The 13,646-nt window shown below is 41.9% G+C and overlaps 1 protein-coding gene across 2 annotated transcripts in view; it reads right to left on the reverse strand.

The window, feature by feature from the left end:
• The window catches only part of dip2ba (DIP2 acetate--CoA ligase B (putative)a), a 47,999-nt gene that overhangs the window by 9,308 nt on the left and 25,045 nt on the right, over positions 1-13,646 (reverse strand). Inside the window, exons 5-26 of one of the 2 annotated variants that reach the window (XM_020704622.3) lie at positions 13,069-13,299; positions 12,854-12,982; positions 12,081-12,200; positions 11,620-11,817; positions 11,435-11,526; positions 11,245-11,355; positions 10,894-11,017; positions 10,635-10,744; positions 9,892-9,994; positions 9,718-9,782; positions 5,995-6,088; positions 5,726-5,845; positions 5,541-5,655; positions 5,251-5,390; positions 4,984-5,120; positions 4,614-4,694; positions 4,019-4,146; positions 3,819-3,933; positions 3,411-3,612; positions 2,074-2,186; positions 1,126-1,149; positions 2-82 (exon numbers count right to left, since the gene is read on the reverse strand). In XM_020704622.3, the coding sequence (XP_020560281.1) occupies positions 2-82; positions 1,126-1,149; positions 2,074-2,186; positions 3,411-3,612; positions 3,819-3,933; positions 4,019-4,146; positions 4,614-4,694; positions 4,984-5,120; positions 5,251-5,390; positions 5,541-5,655; positions 5,726-5,845; positions 5,995-6,088; positions 9,718-9,782; positions 9,892-9,994; positions 10,635-10,744; positions 10,894-11,017; positions 11,245-11,355; positions 11,435-11,526; positions 11,620-11,817; positions 12,081-12,200; positions 12,854-12,982; positions 13,069-13,299 (2,633 nt within the window). The remainder of the gene's footprint in view (position 1; positions 83-1,125; positions 1,150-2,073; positions 2,187-3,410; positions 3,613-3,818; positions 3,934-4,018; positions 4,147-4,613; positions 4,695-4,983; positions 5,121-5,250; positions 5,391-5,540; positions 5,656-5,725; positions 5,846-5,994; positions 6,089-9,717; positions 9,783-9,891; positions 9,995-10,634; positions 10,745-10,893; positions 11,018-11,244; positions 11,356-11,434; positions 11,527-11,619; positions 11,818-12,080; positions 12,201-12,853; positions 12,983-13,068; positions 13,300-13,646) is intronic. The other variant, XM_004070424.5, reaches the window with a different exon arrangement.

Below are 13,646 nucleotides of genomic sequence, written 5' to 3' on the forward strand. Positions count from 1 at the left end.
CCTTGGCATTAAGCAGCACATAAAGGACATGATCGGGATCAGTTTGGGCTCGCCATTGCAGCGCTTCAGACAGGAACTGGTGCTGAAGAAGCAAAGGAATGAGATGAGTCATAAATATTTAATACATTTTTGATTGAAAGGCTGATTTCTAAACAAGAGTTTGAGTAAAACACTTAAAACAAAAACAGTAAAAAAACATTTTTTATAGAAAACCTCAACTACATTAAATAAACGCCAAAATGACAATTTCAGACAAATAGAGAAAAGGGGAAAAACATTTTACAGCATGTCAAAAATATTCCAGGATGTCTTTCATATCTCACACAAATACATAGAAGATCACAAAAGAGCAGAGAACAGAGAGACCCAGAGAATCAATTCAAGAGTCATGGAGGGATATTTGTAACTGGAAAAAAGGGCATTGAAGCCTCTGTTTAAAGCCAACAAGAGCAAAGAGTCAAGAAAACTTTAGGGAGCTGCAGAATTTATCATTTGATGCATAATACCAAGATTATTTAAATATAAATGCTTCAGAGGAATATAGTTTTGAAGTATAAAATGTATTTGTTTTCTTAAAAAATGGGGGGCAGAAAGTAGAGAAAACAGGACAGAATATGTAAGCCGACAGTTTCTTTACAGGCAGAAAACAGGTGAACATCAGGCAGTAAAGAAAAAGAAAAAGAAAAAGAAAAAGAAAAAGAAAAAGAAAAAGAAGAAGAAGGGATAGATGAAGGAAGAGCAGCCTTGCTGACACATTTGAAAGCACAAGTCAGTTATCCTCCGTTTCTCCCACTCGCTCAGCCAAACATGTGGTGCTCTGAATCAGGGGGGGGGATCACAAAGGTGACACTCTTGACCGCTCATCAAGCCATGCTACAGGAGGAAGAATCACAGCAAAGACAGCAGGCAGAGGTGCACACGAGTAGAAAAATGCTCTTTTTTTCAGTCCTGCCAGTTACGTTTTGCCTAATTTGTCCATCAGGCTTGGTTCATGTGAACAGTACATGTGTGGACCCCTGCTGTCAAAGGAGCCGCCCTCAACAGTCATCTCGCCATACGCTGCAGAAGCACATGTGACCGACGGAAGCGGCATAAGCACAGGTAGGGGCCAAACTTTAGCCTTACCATCATGGTGGGCCACATACAGAGCTAAAGCCCAAATCAAGTAGAACAACAAGAGAGTTTTCAGAAGACATCAGCATGCATGGAAGCTTCACACCATGTCTAACTTAGCAAACACACTCAAAGCATTAAAACTGACCAGTTTATTTAAAGACCCACTCTGATGATGATCCTGTTTTTGGGGTTCTTAACACGTTCTTGTAGCATTTTTAGATAATGGAAGACATATATAAAGAAAATTAAGCTTAAATGGGCATTTCGAAGTATTTCTTTATTCAAATCGTTGTGAGTCAGGAGCGGATGAAAAAAATGCAGTAGGAAAAAGATTGTAGCAGTGACATAGACGCAACAGTCGGCAGACCACAAGCTTTCTGCTCCGCTCCATTCTGATGCATCCAACTGTAGCCGGGTTTCCTTCACACCAACAGTCCCGCCCACAACTCAGAGGGGAATTTCTAATGAACTGCTGCTCTGCAGAAACAATGTCCTTTTTGGTTTGCCTAAAAATGACATAATCGTGAGTAAAAACTATTGGGAACGCTTTTACAATAGATCCAAAGATAATCGGAGAGGGTCTTTAAACAGATCAGCGTATTTAGGAGGTTTAAAACTGTAGTTATCTCTCTTACTGTTTTGTTTATTCGCACATTAGCTTCATTTCATTATAAAACACAATTTTAACGTACTTTTTAATTAAGCTTAAGAAGAAAGTAAAGTATTCCTCTGCTCTAGTGATCCCTCCAGATTAACTATAAAGACCAAAAATTGGCCTAATAAAAACAACAACAATATAAAAGTAAATCAGAACAGTTTTAAAGGGTCAATGTCTTTGTTGAAAATTCTTAATCTTACAAAATTAACTGTTGAACAAGTCAATCTTACTAAAATGATGGATCATTTTCCTGTTCAAAGGCGCCACATCCTCTGATTAGACACAATGCAGTGTGGTACCTTTCGAATCAGATCCTGGTCTTCCACCGTACCCAGCTCTCTGCCGATCGCCTGGGCGATCCTCTTTCCTGCCACCAAGTTCCCCACCAGCATGGAAGCAGGGCCGACATCCACTGAGCAGGAAAAAAAAAAAAGATTACAAATAATGCAATTTAGTGAAGAAAATAAACACCCTCAGTTCTTTTTAACAAACTGAGCCTTTGCTGTGTTTTTGTTTAGGATCATCAAAAGTGAATAGAAGAATATAAAGAGCAATTCTTAAGTTTTTTCTTTTTATCTAATAAAGCAGTGCTCTCCAACCCTGGAACACTGTCCAGCAGGTTTTCCATGTTGCCCTGCTAATGCGCACCTGATTCAGCTCATCTTCAGGCTCTGCAGCAGCCTGGCAATGACAGTCATCAAAAGGAGGTGTGTTTGGGCAGGGTCGCATTGAAAAAATGCAGGACAGTGTAGCAGAGGACCAGGGTTGGGAAACACTAATAAAGAATAAACTGCAGCAGTTTGGTATACAAATGAGTTGTCGCACAAAAATAATATTCCTGCCATAAATCTCACAAGATGCCTTTCAGAGCAGAGAGTGTGTGTGTATGTGCATGTGTGTGTGGGTGTGCGTGGGTGTGTGTGTGATGAGCCTGAGACAACCATTGTTCATTAACAATGCAGTTCCATCACATATTTAAAAATATATTTAATAAAAAATCCCTCAATATTTGACATTAAAAATAAATCTTTTCACATAACATCACAGACTTTTTGAACAACATAGCCAAACACTCAGAGAAGGTGACACTAGAACAACGTTTATACCTCAAAACCCAGAAAAGTTCCGTTCTTATTCTGTACTGAAGGACAACAGCTGAAAGTGATGCTACTTAGGAGGCTTTCAAAAGACTCATTTAGTAATCTGGAATCAAGGTTTGTGTCTTTGTCAAAACATTTTGTTTTTGGAGCAAAACCTGGTTCAACACAAGCATGAGGGAAACAGAAAGCACCTGTGAGGTTTCATCAGGCTTCATTACATCAGACTTTAGGTTGAACTTTTTCCTCTTAAACCGGTTTAACAAGGTTACCCGAGTAAACACACCGTTCAGAACAAAACCTTCGTTGTTCCCAACGGCAAAACAATCTGAGCAGACACTCCACCTCACTCTGAAGGTTTCCAGATGTTCGGACAGCTCAACAGCTGCTTGGGCAACGATAACTGGAGCTTGCAGCTATATATTATATGTATTTTTTAAATTGATTTTTTTCCCGTTTTTCCCTCAACTTTATTGATATTTTAATATTTAAAGCGAAAGAAAAATGCTGCTGCAGATTTTGTATTTATCAGGGCTTACCTGGTTGTTTCTGGCGGGGTTTGGGCATGTTTGTGACACAGGTGTGTGGGCACATTAAAATGTTGCAGGGGTGCAAATTTCCATCCAAAAAGTTCTGCTTGGTTTCATAAATCTGGATTCCTCCCAGGGGAGTCTTTGGGAGGGTGTTGGCTGGGACAAGAGCAAGGCAGTAAAGGCCAACCTGGTGGATGCTGTCAATGGCCTTTCAGAGGAAATAGTACATATAATATATAAATACATGGAAGCTAAATAAACAGAACAACACATTCTTTTTTTTACTATTTTACTTTACATTTGCATGAGATATATAATAAACTGGAATAAAAAAATATTCCAAAACTCAAACATGAGATCCAAACTGTGCTTTGATTGACTAAAAAGAAGGCTTTTCTAAATAATTTCACTTACCTGGAGAACTCGACTCATCCACTGGAAGCTGTCTTCCTCGCTAGCGTCAGGCCTCTGCTCTGCCACAATCACTATCCTCTCATCATAAAACACTGTCACTGAGAAGACAGCAATCCTGCAAAGATTGAATGGATTTTACTCACTGGCGACTAAAATTTTTATTTTATTTTAAGGAGTGCCTTCCTTTGACCGTTTCATACCTTCCTCTGTAAACTGTTTTCACAGGCTCTACTGCCAAAGCTGTGGCCACCAGGTCATCTGCACTATGGCGGCGCCCACTTACAGTCAGCAGGCCTTCGTTTTTCCCAACAACAAATACAAGGCTTCCCTGTGGAGGAAAAATCAAGTGAGACTCCCCAAAGTTTGCATGCATCTAGTATTTAAAAAAAAAAAACTTTTTGTACCAAGTGATTCTTATTTTTTTGTCTTTAAGTTAGAAAAAATTAGCAAAGCAAATTGTATAATGTGATCTAAATAAAGAGATGAAAATCTTTTAACATCTGCAATTGCTTCTTATTTTCAAAAAGCATTTATCTGAACTTGCTTGAAAAAAAATCTGCAAAAAAACATTGACTAGATTTTCTTGTTGAAATTTCTCAAACTGAAGCTTTTTCCCCAAATATGTAAAGAAATAATGTAACTCTTACTGTAGCTACTACATTTCTAACTATTTTCTGCACGTGTGTATATTTCTGTCATTTTACCTGAAGATTATTTGACCTGAAAGTCTCTTTAGGATGATCTGAAACTACTAACACCAAAAAAAGAAAGGAATGAGTAACCAGGTCTTCTTACCGGTCCCACAAATCCGAGCAAACCCGTCCGAGTAAAGGGAACTTCACCAATAGGTGCTCCCGCCTGGTTCACAGGAATCACCTTCAGAAAAAGTTATTCAGTTTAGTAAAATTACGCTGATTGGATATTTATAGAATAGTTCATTACCTAAAAATGTTGACAGGTTAAAAGACTATAAGATGATGAACAGGGACAACGTTCTTTCAGTGTCTAAAATAAATATGTCAGAGAATAATCGGCATGTGAAATGAGCGGAGTCACTAAGATAGTCTAATAACAAAAAACAGATTCTGATTCAAAATGTAGTATGCATTGTTCTTTTAGAAGAAAATAGACTAGGAAGTGATGTACACATTAAACATCAGCGAACCTCAAAAGTGTTTTTAGTGACACCAGGAAGGCCGTAGTACATGGTGCCTCCAGCACGAGAGTTGATCACAATCTCTCCAATCTCATCTGTCTTGCAGAGCTGCGGAGAGCCGTCTGGTTTCACAATGCACATCAGAGCTGGAACAGACGATTATTGTTACACATGTGAGGGAAAACATTTGTCTAGCATTATTTAAGAAACAGGGCTGCTACTACATGGCAACACAAAAAAAGAAAAGAAAAGAGAATGAAAGCTTTGGCGTCTAACCTCCAGGCATAATATGGCCCACATCCTGCACTGTCAGAGCAGAGTTCTTGTCTTCTGTGTTGACCCTGATCACCCCATGACTCAGGCCTCCCATAGACAGGATGGCCCTCGCTGGCAGGGGAGCTCCCCGTGCACCAGGTCTGCAAAGCCAAAGTAAACAGTTACAAACTGTCAGGAAAAGTTCAAATTAATTGGACCCGATAATCTGGTGTCCATTATGTCAAATATTTTTCGCCGTTTGGAAGGCTGGAAGCCTCCTCCCAAAACAAGCATTCATTTAGATATGGTACCTGCGTATTGCCACGGTCAGGGCCTCGGGGGAGGTGGCACACGGACAAAAGACTTCAGGCTTGAGGCCAAGAGGTTGGAAAACATTCAAGAAGGCGTCACAAGATGACACAGACCCTTAAAAAACAGAAATAATGAGTAAAAACATTCAAAATAACAATTAAAACAGTCAAAAAGTTTTACTCACATGGGTTAGCTCCATCCGCCACTATAAGCATGCGAATAGAGGACAAGTTGGAGTCTTTTTGGTCCTTGTTGGCCATCATGGCCCAGTGGAGATCACGGCACTTCACCAAGGCTACACGTGCTATCAAACGGCAAAGCAGCATGTTAAACATGTGAACATGTTTGAAATGTGGTGTGGCTCATAAACATTTCAATTCATTCTCACTTTTAACTGAAACTTAAAAGGCAAAAAAGATCAAGCAGTAAAAAGAAAAGGGTAGTAAGTCAAACCTTTGTGAATGTGAACCCTCTGCACCCAAGACATGGGACAGGCCTTCATGACAGCGTACGGCACAGCGATGGTGTGAATTCTGTTCATTACACTCTACATACAAAAAAAAAGACATCAAATCGTTTTGTAAGAGGCATATTGAGTCATTTATTCTGTGAGTGTCGCTATGTCATCTTTGATAGATACATGTTGATCAGCTGACTTCAGACAGGTGTGCTTCTGCCAGAAGGGCAAAAGGTTTTTGCAGTAAAGAAAAGGCTGTTGCAGTAAGAAATGGATGAATGAAAGTAGATTCCGGGTCGATCATATCAATAAAATTATCTGTGACTTGAATCGGGGTGCATTTTACTCGACTGTATAGGAAAACCACAGTTCGGTCCGCTCAGCCAGGTCAATCTGGCGTCACACACCAGTAGCTTCAAGACTTAGCTCCAACAGGGCTCCAGACTGCGACTAAATGGTCGCATTTTGCGATCAAAATTTGAGAGTGTGCGACTGAATTTTACATCCAGTTGCACATGAGCTACCAGTAAATTTGCCTCCCCCACCCTTCGTATTTTTTATACATTAAACATGGAAGGGGCACGTCAATGATCAATGAAATGAGAGATGAAATCATCAATGAGACACAAGTGCACACGCACGCAGACAGACACACACACTCGCACACATACTCATGAGACGCGAGCACACACGAGCACACGCTCGCGTTTCATTGAGTGATGTCTGTCTGTAAGGCGGCCACTGCGTGTGAGAAGAATAGGGAAAGTCACTATAAGTGGCTAAATGCGTGGAAAGGGGAGGGGCCTAGAGATAATCGAGCGCACATAAACATCTGTGGGAAGGAAACGGAGACAAATATCATCACAACCTGATATGTGCGTCTGAGCTATGAGGAACCGAACTATTGATTCATTCTTCCGACCTGCGGCTAGTGTACCAGTGCCAGACTCTACAGCAGGGGTCTCAAACTCGCGAAGCAAACCACGGTTCTCATGCCCAGCTGTTACGGCAGCACATCGCTCCCGCGGGAGATGGTCAGCTGAGGAGCATAAATGTCCCACACCTACATGCGTGACAGCTAACGGGGCTCTGACATTAAACACGTGTGAGCGACAACACGATTTCGTCTAAGACACACTTAAAACACGTGGGGAAAATGCAACGATAGACGTGTTTGAGATGAACCAGCGCCGCGCCTGGATCGTTGGGGAGACCAGACCGGGGGGGGGGGGGGGGGGGGGGGGGGGGGGCATGAAGGCGCAGCTAAAGCGAGACTGAAGGAGAACAGGAAGTTGTTGTCCTTAAAATTCAATTTAGTTTTAATATGCCTCTCTCCCTAAGTATGATCTGTGATATTACATCTTTTATATTTTTTTAAATGTTTTGTAATGGATGTAGCCTTTTTTTAATCAGTTGGTATTTTAAATTATTTTAATTGATCACTGAACTACAAAAACCCATCACGACACATGTCCCATAATGCATTGTTTTGTAGTCTGTGGGGCAGCTTTCAGTCAGTTTTTCCAGCTGTGTTCGCTCAGGTTGGCGCCTTGCTCCCACCCCTTTCACCCCTTTTGATTGACAGGAGATGATGGAGCAAAAACAAAAATATACGTCTCACACCAGGTGATCTGTGCAGCGTTGCGTCCATCTGGGTGATCTCAAATAGGCTCCGTGCACGAAAGTAAGGAGTTCTACTTCCGCCGCCTTGAGTGTGAGGCCGACCATTTCCGGCTTGCGACTTCTATAGCAGCGACACAGCAGATTTTGATTGCGAAAGATGGTATATTTCACCCGTTTTCTACAAACAAGGTCTCCCGAAAATCGACGTGAACGACATCTACGGGATTGTCGACCAGTGCGTGGTTACGGGCAAAATATCGTGTCGAAAATACCGAAAAGGAAATGTGTCCCGTTGTAAACAAACCTTTGCTGTCACATTTATGCAGCAGCTCGGTAACATACGAGGCGATCTTCCAAACGTGCTTTTATTAATTTTATGATTATGAAGTGCCTGTTCGCTCTCATTTTATATTTAATCCTTGTGGTCAGTGCTTTTTTTGTGGAAGAAGAACAGAACTGAAGAACAACCCAGTTAGGAGAGGCTAACAACAACACGGGCTAACAACATACATCAGCCTTTATTTGTCGGGGCACAATTAGAAGCACAATTCCATGTGTCGTGATTTTTTGAACAGTTTCTAAGGACTGAGCAGCATTTCTGCTCTGAAAAGCTCACACACTGCCCCGTGACGGCTGTGTAAGCTGGCCGCTCGAGCTCTGCTCTGTCCTCGCGAGTCTGGCAGCCGCTAACCCAGAGCGGCGGCTCGGCTCGCAGTCCGAATTCTCACACATAACAAAACGCACACGTAACAAAGCACCCTCCCCTCAAACACATTAATAAATCCAGCTGCTCTGCTCATTCAGAGAGGTTCACTCGGTCCACTGGCTCCGGAGCCCGAACGCAGAGCTCGGATGCCGGGTCCAGACGTCAGTGAGCACGCACCCCCCCCCCCCGCATCTCCCTCGTGAGGGGTGAAAGAGACGGGAGACCCAGCGGGGCGAGAGCTGAGCGGGGCTTTACGCGGGGCGTCCGCAGAGCCGCTGGTCGGTCCCGTATGAGCTCACAAGCTTTCTCTCAGCGAAACACCGTCTATGCATGACGTAACCCAGATCAATAGTGACACACGATCGGAATGACCGTTTACAGGAACAACGATCGGTATACCCAGCTATCTCGATCGGAAAGAAATTTTGATCCGAACGAGTCTGACCGGGGCAAAGTATTCCGAACGGCGTGTTTACATGACGCATTTTCTTTCCGATTGCTGCAAATACGAAACACGACTCGTCTTGCTTGGGGTGAAGTCCTCCCGCCGTGTTCACCATCCATTCGGCTCTCACCGACACATCTACTGGAAAGCTATGAAAGCTTATATTAGTACTGTTGTACTTTGACAAATTCGCACACGGGTACACAACAGTGTTGTGATGTCATTGTCACGCGTTGAAACACCAAACGCCTCTCTTTTACCCGAAATCCGCTCCTTTTTACTCAAAACTAGCAACTCAACAAAACTCCCCACAACAATAACACGACCAACAGGAAGTTGTCGGCCTCACACTCGAAACACGGAAGTTAACCGGAAGTTCTGTCGTGCACGTAGTCTATTATTGTGCATCTTGGCTGCACCTATTTGGTGTCGCCAACATGAATTTCCATCCCCTAATGTTTACATACATTTAAGTATTGTTTGAAACTGTGAAATGACCGAGAGGTTACTACGGTAATCACTTTGTTACTAAGCACTTTTTGTTTATTCTAAATGTATGGTATTTTGTTTACTATTTGTACTGTGATGACAGCGATGGTGCTGTCAGTTTACCTTGTTGTTGCATCTTCAAAAGTGCAGAATAAAATGTGACACTGAATTTGAAACAACACATTGTAATTTCTGCATATATTATTAAAGTATTTATTAGTAATACAGTGGAAATTAGTAGATCAGGTTAGCATGTTGATTTTCAGTATGCGCCCCTAAAATTTTCAGTTGGGGGCCACAGTGCTCCTAGTGAAAAAATTTAGTCTGGAGCCCTGTCCAATAATTAGTAGTCAAAAACCTAAAGCGCAGGCCTCTAAATTGTTATAAAATTACAATTTCCATTTTTAAAACAAAGATTACTTTTGAACATTTATCAAAATTGGTTTCCATTCTTACCGTTAGGACCCCGTGCCATAAACCCATGTCCTTCTTGCAGTCCAACACATTGACCAGATTCTCCCCTGCAACAGGAAACACAACCGTGTGAATGTCCTGCCCTCGTTTCAACATCATCCCATCACAGTCAAAAGAGCAGAAGGCAGAGAGGTGCTGGTGTGTTTTTTTATTGACCTTCACTGTAGTTGCAGGCTTGAGTCAGTGCTTGACAGTGGGTCAACATAGAGATTTTGGACACAGCCACTCCCATCACGGTTCCCTCCTTACTCGTTTTGTACTTCACGGGAAACGGGCAGATACACAGATGTCAACGGGACAGAAAAACACATGTTCTTCCAACAACAGCTGAAGGCGTTTTTAGTTTAACAAAATATCCCTTTATTTTTCTGCTCTACAAACTTAGTTTGTTTCACAAATAAAAAAAGATAGCCAATTGAATTTAACCCCATATTAACCCACAAATGCATCAAACCACTTCAGCTCTAAAATTACCTTCATTTAGCATTTAGCATTTACATGACAGCAAAAACATAAGTCATTTCTTTTCATAGATGGAAATAAATCCAGGTGTCAAGGGGTTAAATACATTTGACTCTTAATAAATCTTGATTTATTTGCCAATGTCATTTTGAAATACTAGTGGTTTCAACATCACAGAAGTGGAACTTCCTTTTAAAATGACTGCATTCTTAAAAAAATGACAATATTTCTTTTCTCTAGAAAAAAATTTGATTAGATAAAGATTTGAACAGAGTTTTTTTTATCATGCAAGTAAAAATCCTTTCAATTAGGTTCTATTTTTTTTTAAATCAAACCCTTTGGGCTTTAAATAACTAATATAAAGCCAGAATTTACCAATATGAAAAACAACTGCAGTTAAAAACTACTTAAACTTGAAACGTAACTAATGTAAATACCTCTATGTAGGCAGTATCTGTGTTGGCAGTGGGGATGTGAGGCTGCCAGTCTTTGGAGGGCTTGGTCAGGTATTTTGTGTCAGTCACAACCCATTTCATTCTCGGCCATCCTGGAACAAAACAAATACACTAATGAACAAAAATGTAAACTTGAAGTTCAAGTTTTAGATTTGGTGAGCAGAAAATGTTCTTTTCACAATAATTGTTCAAGATAATCAGAAAGGAAAAAGATTTAAAAAATCTAAAGAAGCTTGCTGACCTTTGAACTGTATGATCTCTCCATTCTGTGTCTTTGGCAGCCCCTTAAGGCAAACTTCACTGGTCAGAGCCAAACTAACACCACAACTACCCAATAAGAAGCCAATCTGCTGACTGCCTGCATCCTGAGGACAGACAGAAGGTTTAGGAGAATGAAATATATCAGTAGACGTGCAAAACCAATTTTAAAACCATTTAGATTAGATTTGCTTTTACTGTCATTATCCATTGTATTTTTTGTTGGTTCATGAAAATCCTATCCAATGAAATGTAATATAAGAAAGTTTGAATTCTTTAATAACCATTAATGTACTAAGGATATCCAGTTATTGTCAAGGTTGAATCTCCTCACCTGCCGTGACAGTGGGACCTCAATGGGCACAGGGATGACCTCTGCTAACAAACAACCATAGAATGCAATCCAAAACATGCCAGGATCACTGTTTGGATAGACCAAGGCCACCTACAAGACAGAAATCCTTGTTTCGGTGTTTCTAAACACATCATACATTACTCATACATCAAGAGTCTCAAACTCTTACTCGATCTCCAGGTTGTAGGACGGGCTCAGCCTTGGTGCCCAGTTTATTCAATAGCGTGTAAGCCAACTTTAGACTTCGACTCCACAGTTTTCCTGCAGACACGAGGAAAGAACAGCTCTTCTATGGTACTGATGGTGTTTTACCACAAAATGAAATGAGACGTCGTGTTTCTATACATTGCTCACCATATGTGAGGGTGTAGAGGGGTTTGCCAGTAATATCCAGGGCAGTTAGGGCCGGGCTCTTTGCTTGGGTGGCCCCCCATCGGGCAAGGGCTGCCTGCAGGGCGGGAGGCCAGTTACTGACCACCCCAAGGGGCTCCCCCTTCACCGGTATGATTTGACGTCCTTCTGGTTTTGGGGTGTTGGGGTCTAGCTGAGGAACTACGCATGAAAAAGACTGAGATCAGCAGTGAATCTAATCTCATCAGTCATCCATGAGTAGTTTATTGGACTTGTCTTTTTGTTTTTTTTGCCTGCCATTAAATAAGATAAACACAGTTCATATTCCGTTTGCTTTGTTAGCATCTTTGTAAGCAAAACATGAGTATCAGCAACGACCTAAATACCAGAATGGACAAAACAAAGAATGCCGGTAGCACATTGGGAAATTACGGCTCAAGGATGACAGATCTAAGAGGGCTAACCTTCAACAATTTCCTCAGAGTCGTCGAGGAAGAATTCACTGAGTGGTGGTCTTTTGGGCCGTTTGAGTGTGTTCAGCAGCTGCTGGATCTTGGTGGACACCCTGCTGCTGACAGGCACGCCTGGACAAACACCAACAGCAGACACTGACATAAACATCCACAAAAAAACACACACAAAAATACTGGCGCACACACATCATCACTACTCCAGCACAAACCTCAGCGCTCTCACACACTCTCACAAAGACTGAATCATACGCGCTAGCACAGTCAGGAACGAGATCAGCAACAGGAAGGAGTCGAAAGGGGAAATTGGATAAGAGGACACAGACTGCGATGTTCAGGAAAAATCAAACAGAAGTTTTCTAGAGCTAAGCCTACGACACCAAACAAACAGAGAAAGAGGCTCTAAAGCAAGCTGCTGTGGGGGCTCTCCAGCACCCCTCCCATGCCCAGATTCGATGTATATTACCTTTTCTCTTTCCTTTTTTTTAAATGAAAGGCAAGACAGGGACAGGTTTAATGGACCCAAAAGAAAAAACACAAAATATCTCATTAGCAGTAATCACCACAGGGAAATGACGAAAAAAAGTGCATTTTTCTCTGATTTCTGCTCATTGGATCAGGTTTGTCACTGCAGTGCTGTTGAACAGAAGATAAATCCACAACAAGTAAAACATGCAAATAACTTGACCTCTAAATAAGAAGGAAGAACCAGACACTAGTAACATGTAGCCTCTATATTTTTACACATTTAGCCTTTGTAGCTTTACCATCAGCGGTATCCAGCATGCTAGAGCGGCTCTGACCGCGGCTCATTCCTCTGACTGGGGGAGGAATGTCCACTCTGGTTCCTCTTTCTTGTGGAGTTGAGGATGTCACATCAGGGGGAACGCTATTTTCTGTTAGACGGGATACAGCATCAAGATAAAACTTCACAATATTACTTGGACTTATTAGGAAAGAGTGAGATTCAGTCAATCATTACCCATGCGTGTGTGTGCCAGCACGTCAGCTAACAAGGAAACAGCAGGCTGAGGTTGGGGCTGGGTCTTGGGCTCTCCATGGGAGAGGGTGGACGACGCTGAAGAGGATGTGGACGAACTCTGGACGGAGCGGCTGATCCAGTATTCAGGGCTCTGGAGGCTCTGCGCTAGTGCTGCACTGAGAGCTGCTTTTCTGCGAAGTGAACCCTCATCCTCTGATGCAGAGGACGTGTCTGAAAAAGATGGCCGGCCTGAATTTAGAATTCTGACTCTGAAAATCCTTTCGGCTGAAATGATTTGACAGATTTTTATGCTCATGACCCATTTCTAATGAAAACAGTGTTTTTAACATTCTTGTAGCAGTTTTGTGATGACATATATAAAGAAAATTAAGCTCAAAGTCACATTTCTGAGTATTTCTTTATTCAAATCGTTGTGAATCAGGAGCAGATAAAACTCTTCCATTGGAAAAAGAGCGTATTTGTGATGCAGAAAATAAGCTTCCTGCTCTGAGCCCTCAGCAGAGGGGAAGTGGGGGCGGGATTGGTCTTTCCCGGCGGTCCCGCCCACAACTCAGAGG

The sequence above is a fragment of the Oryzias latipes genome, chromosome 7 (assembly GCF_053564925.1).
Source record: "Oryzias latipes strain Hd-rR chromosome 7, Olatipes_Hd-rR_3.1".
Classification (NCBI taxonomy): domain Eukaryota; kingdom Metazoa; phylum Chordata; class Actinopteri; order Beloniformes; family Adrianichthyidae; genus Oryzias; species Oryzias latipes.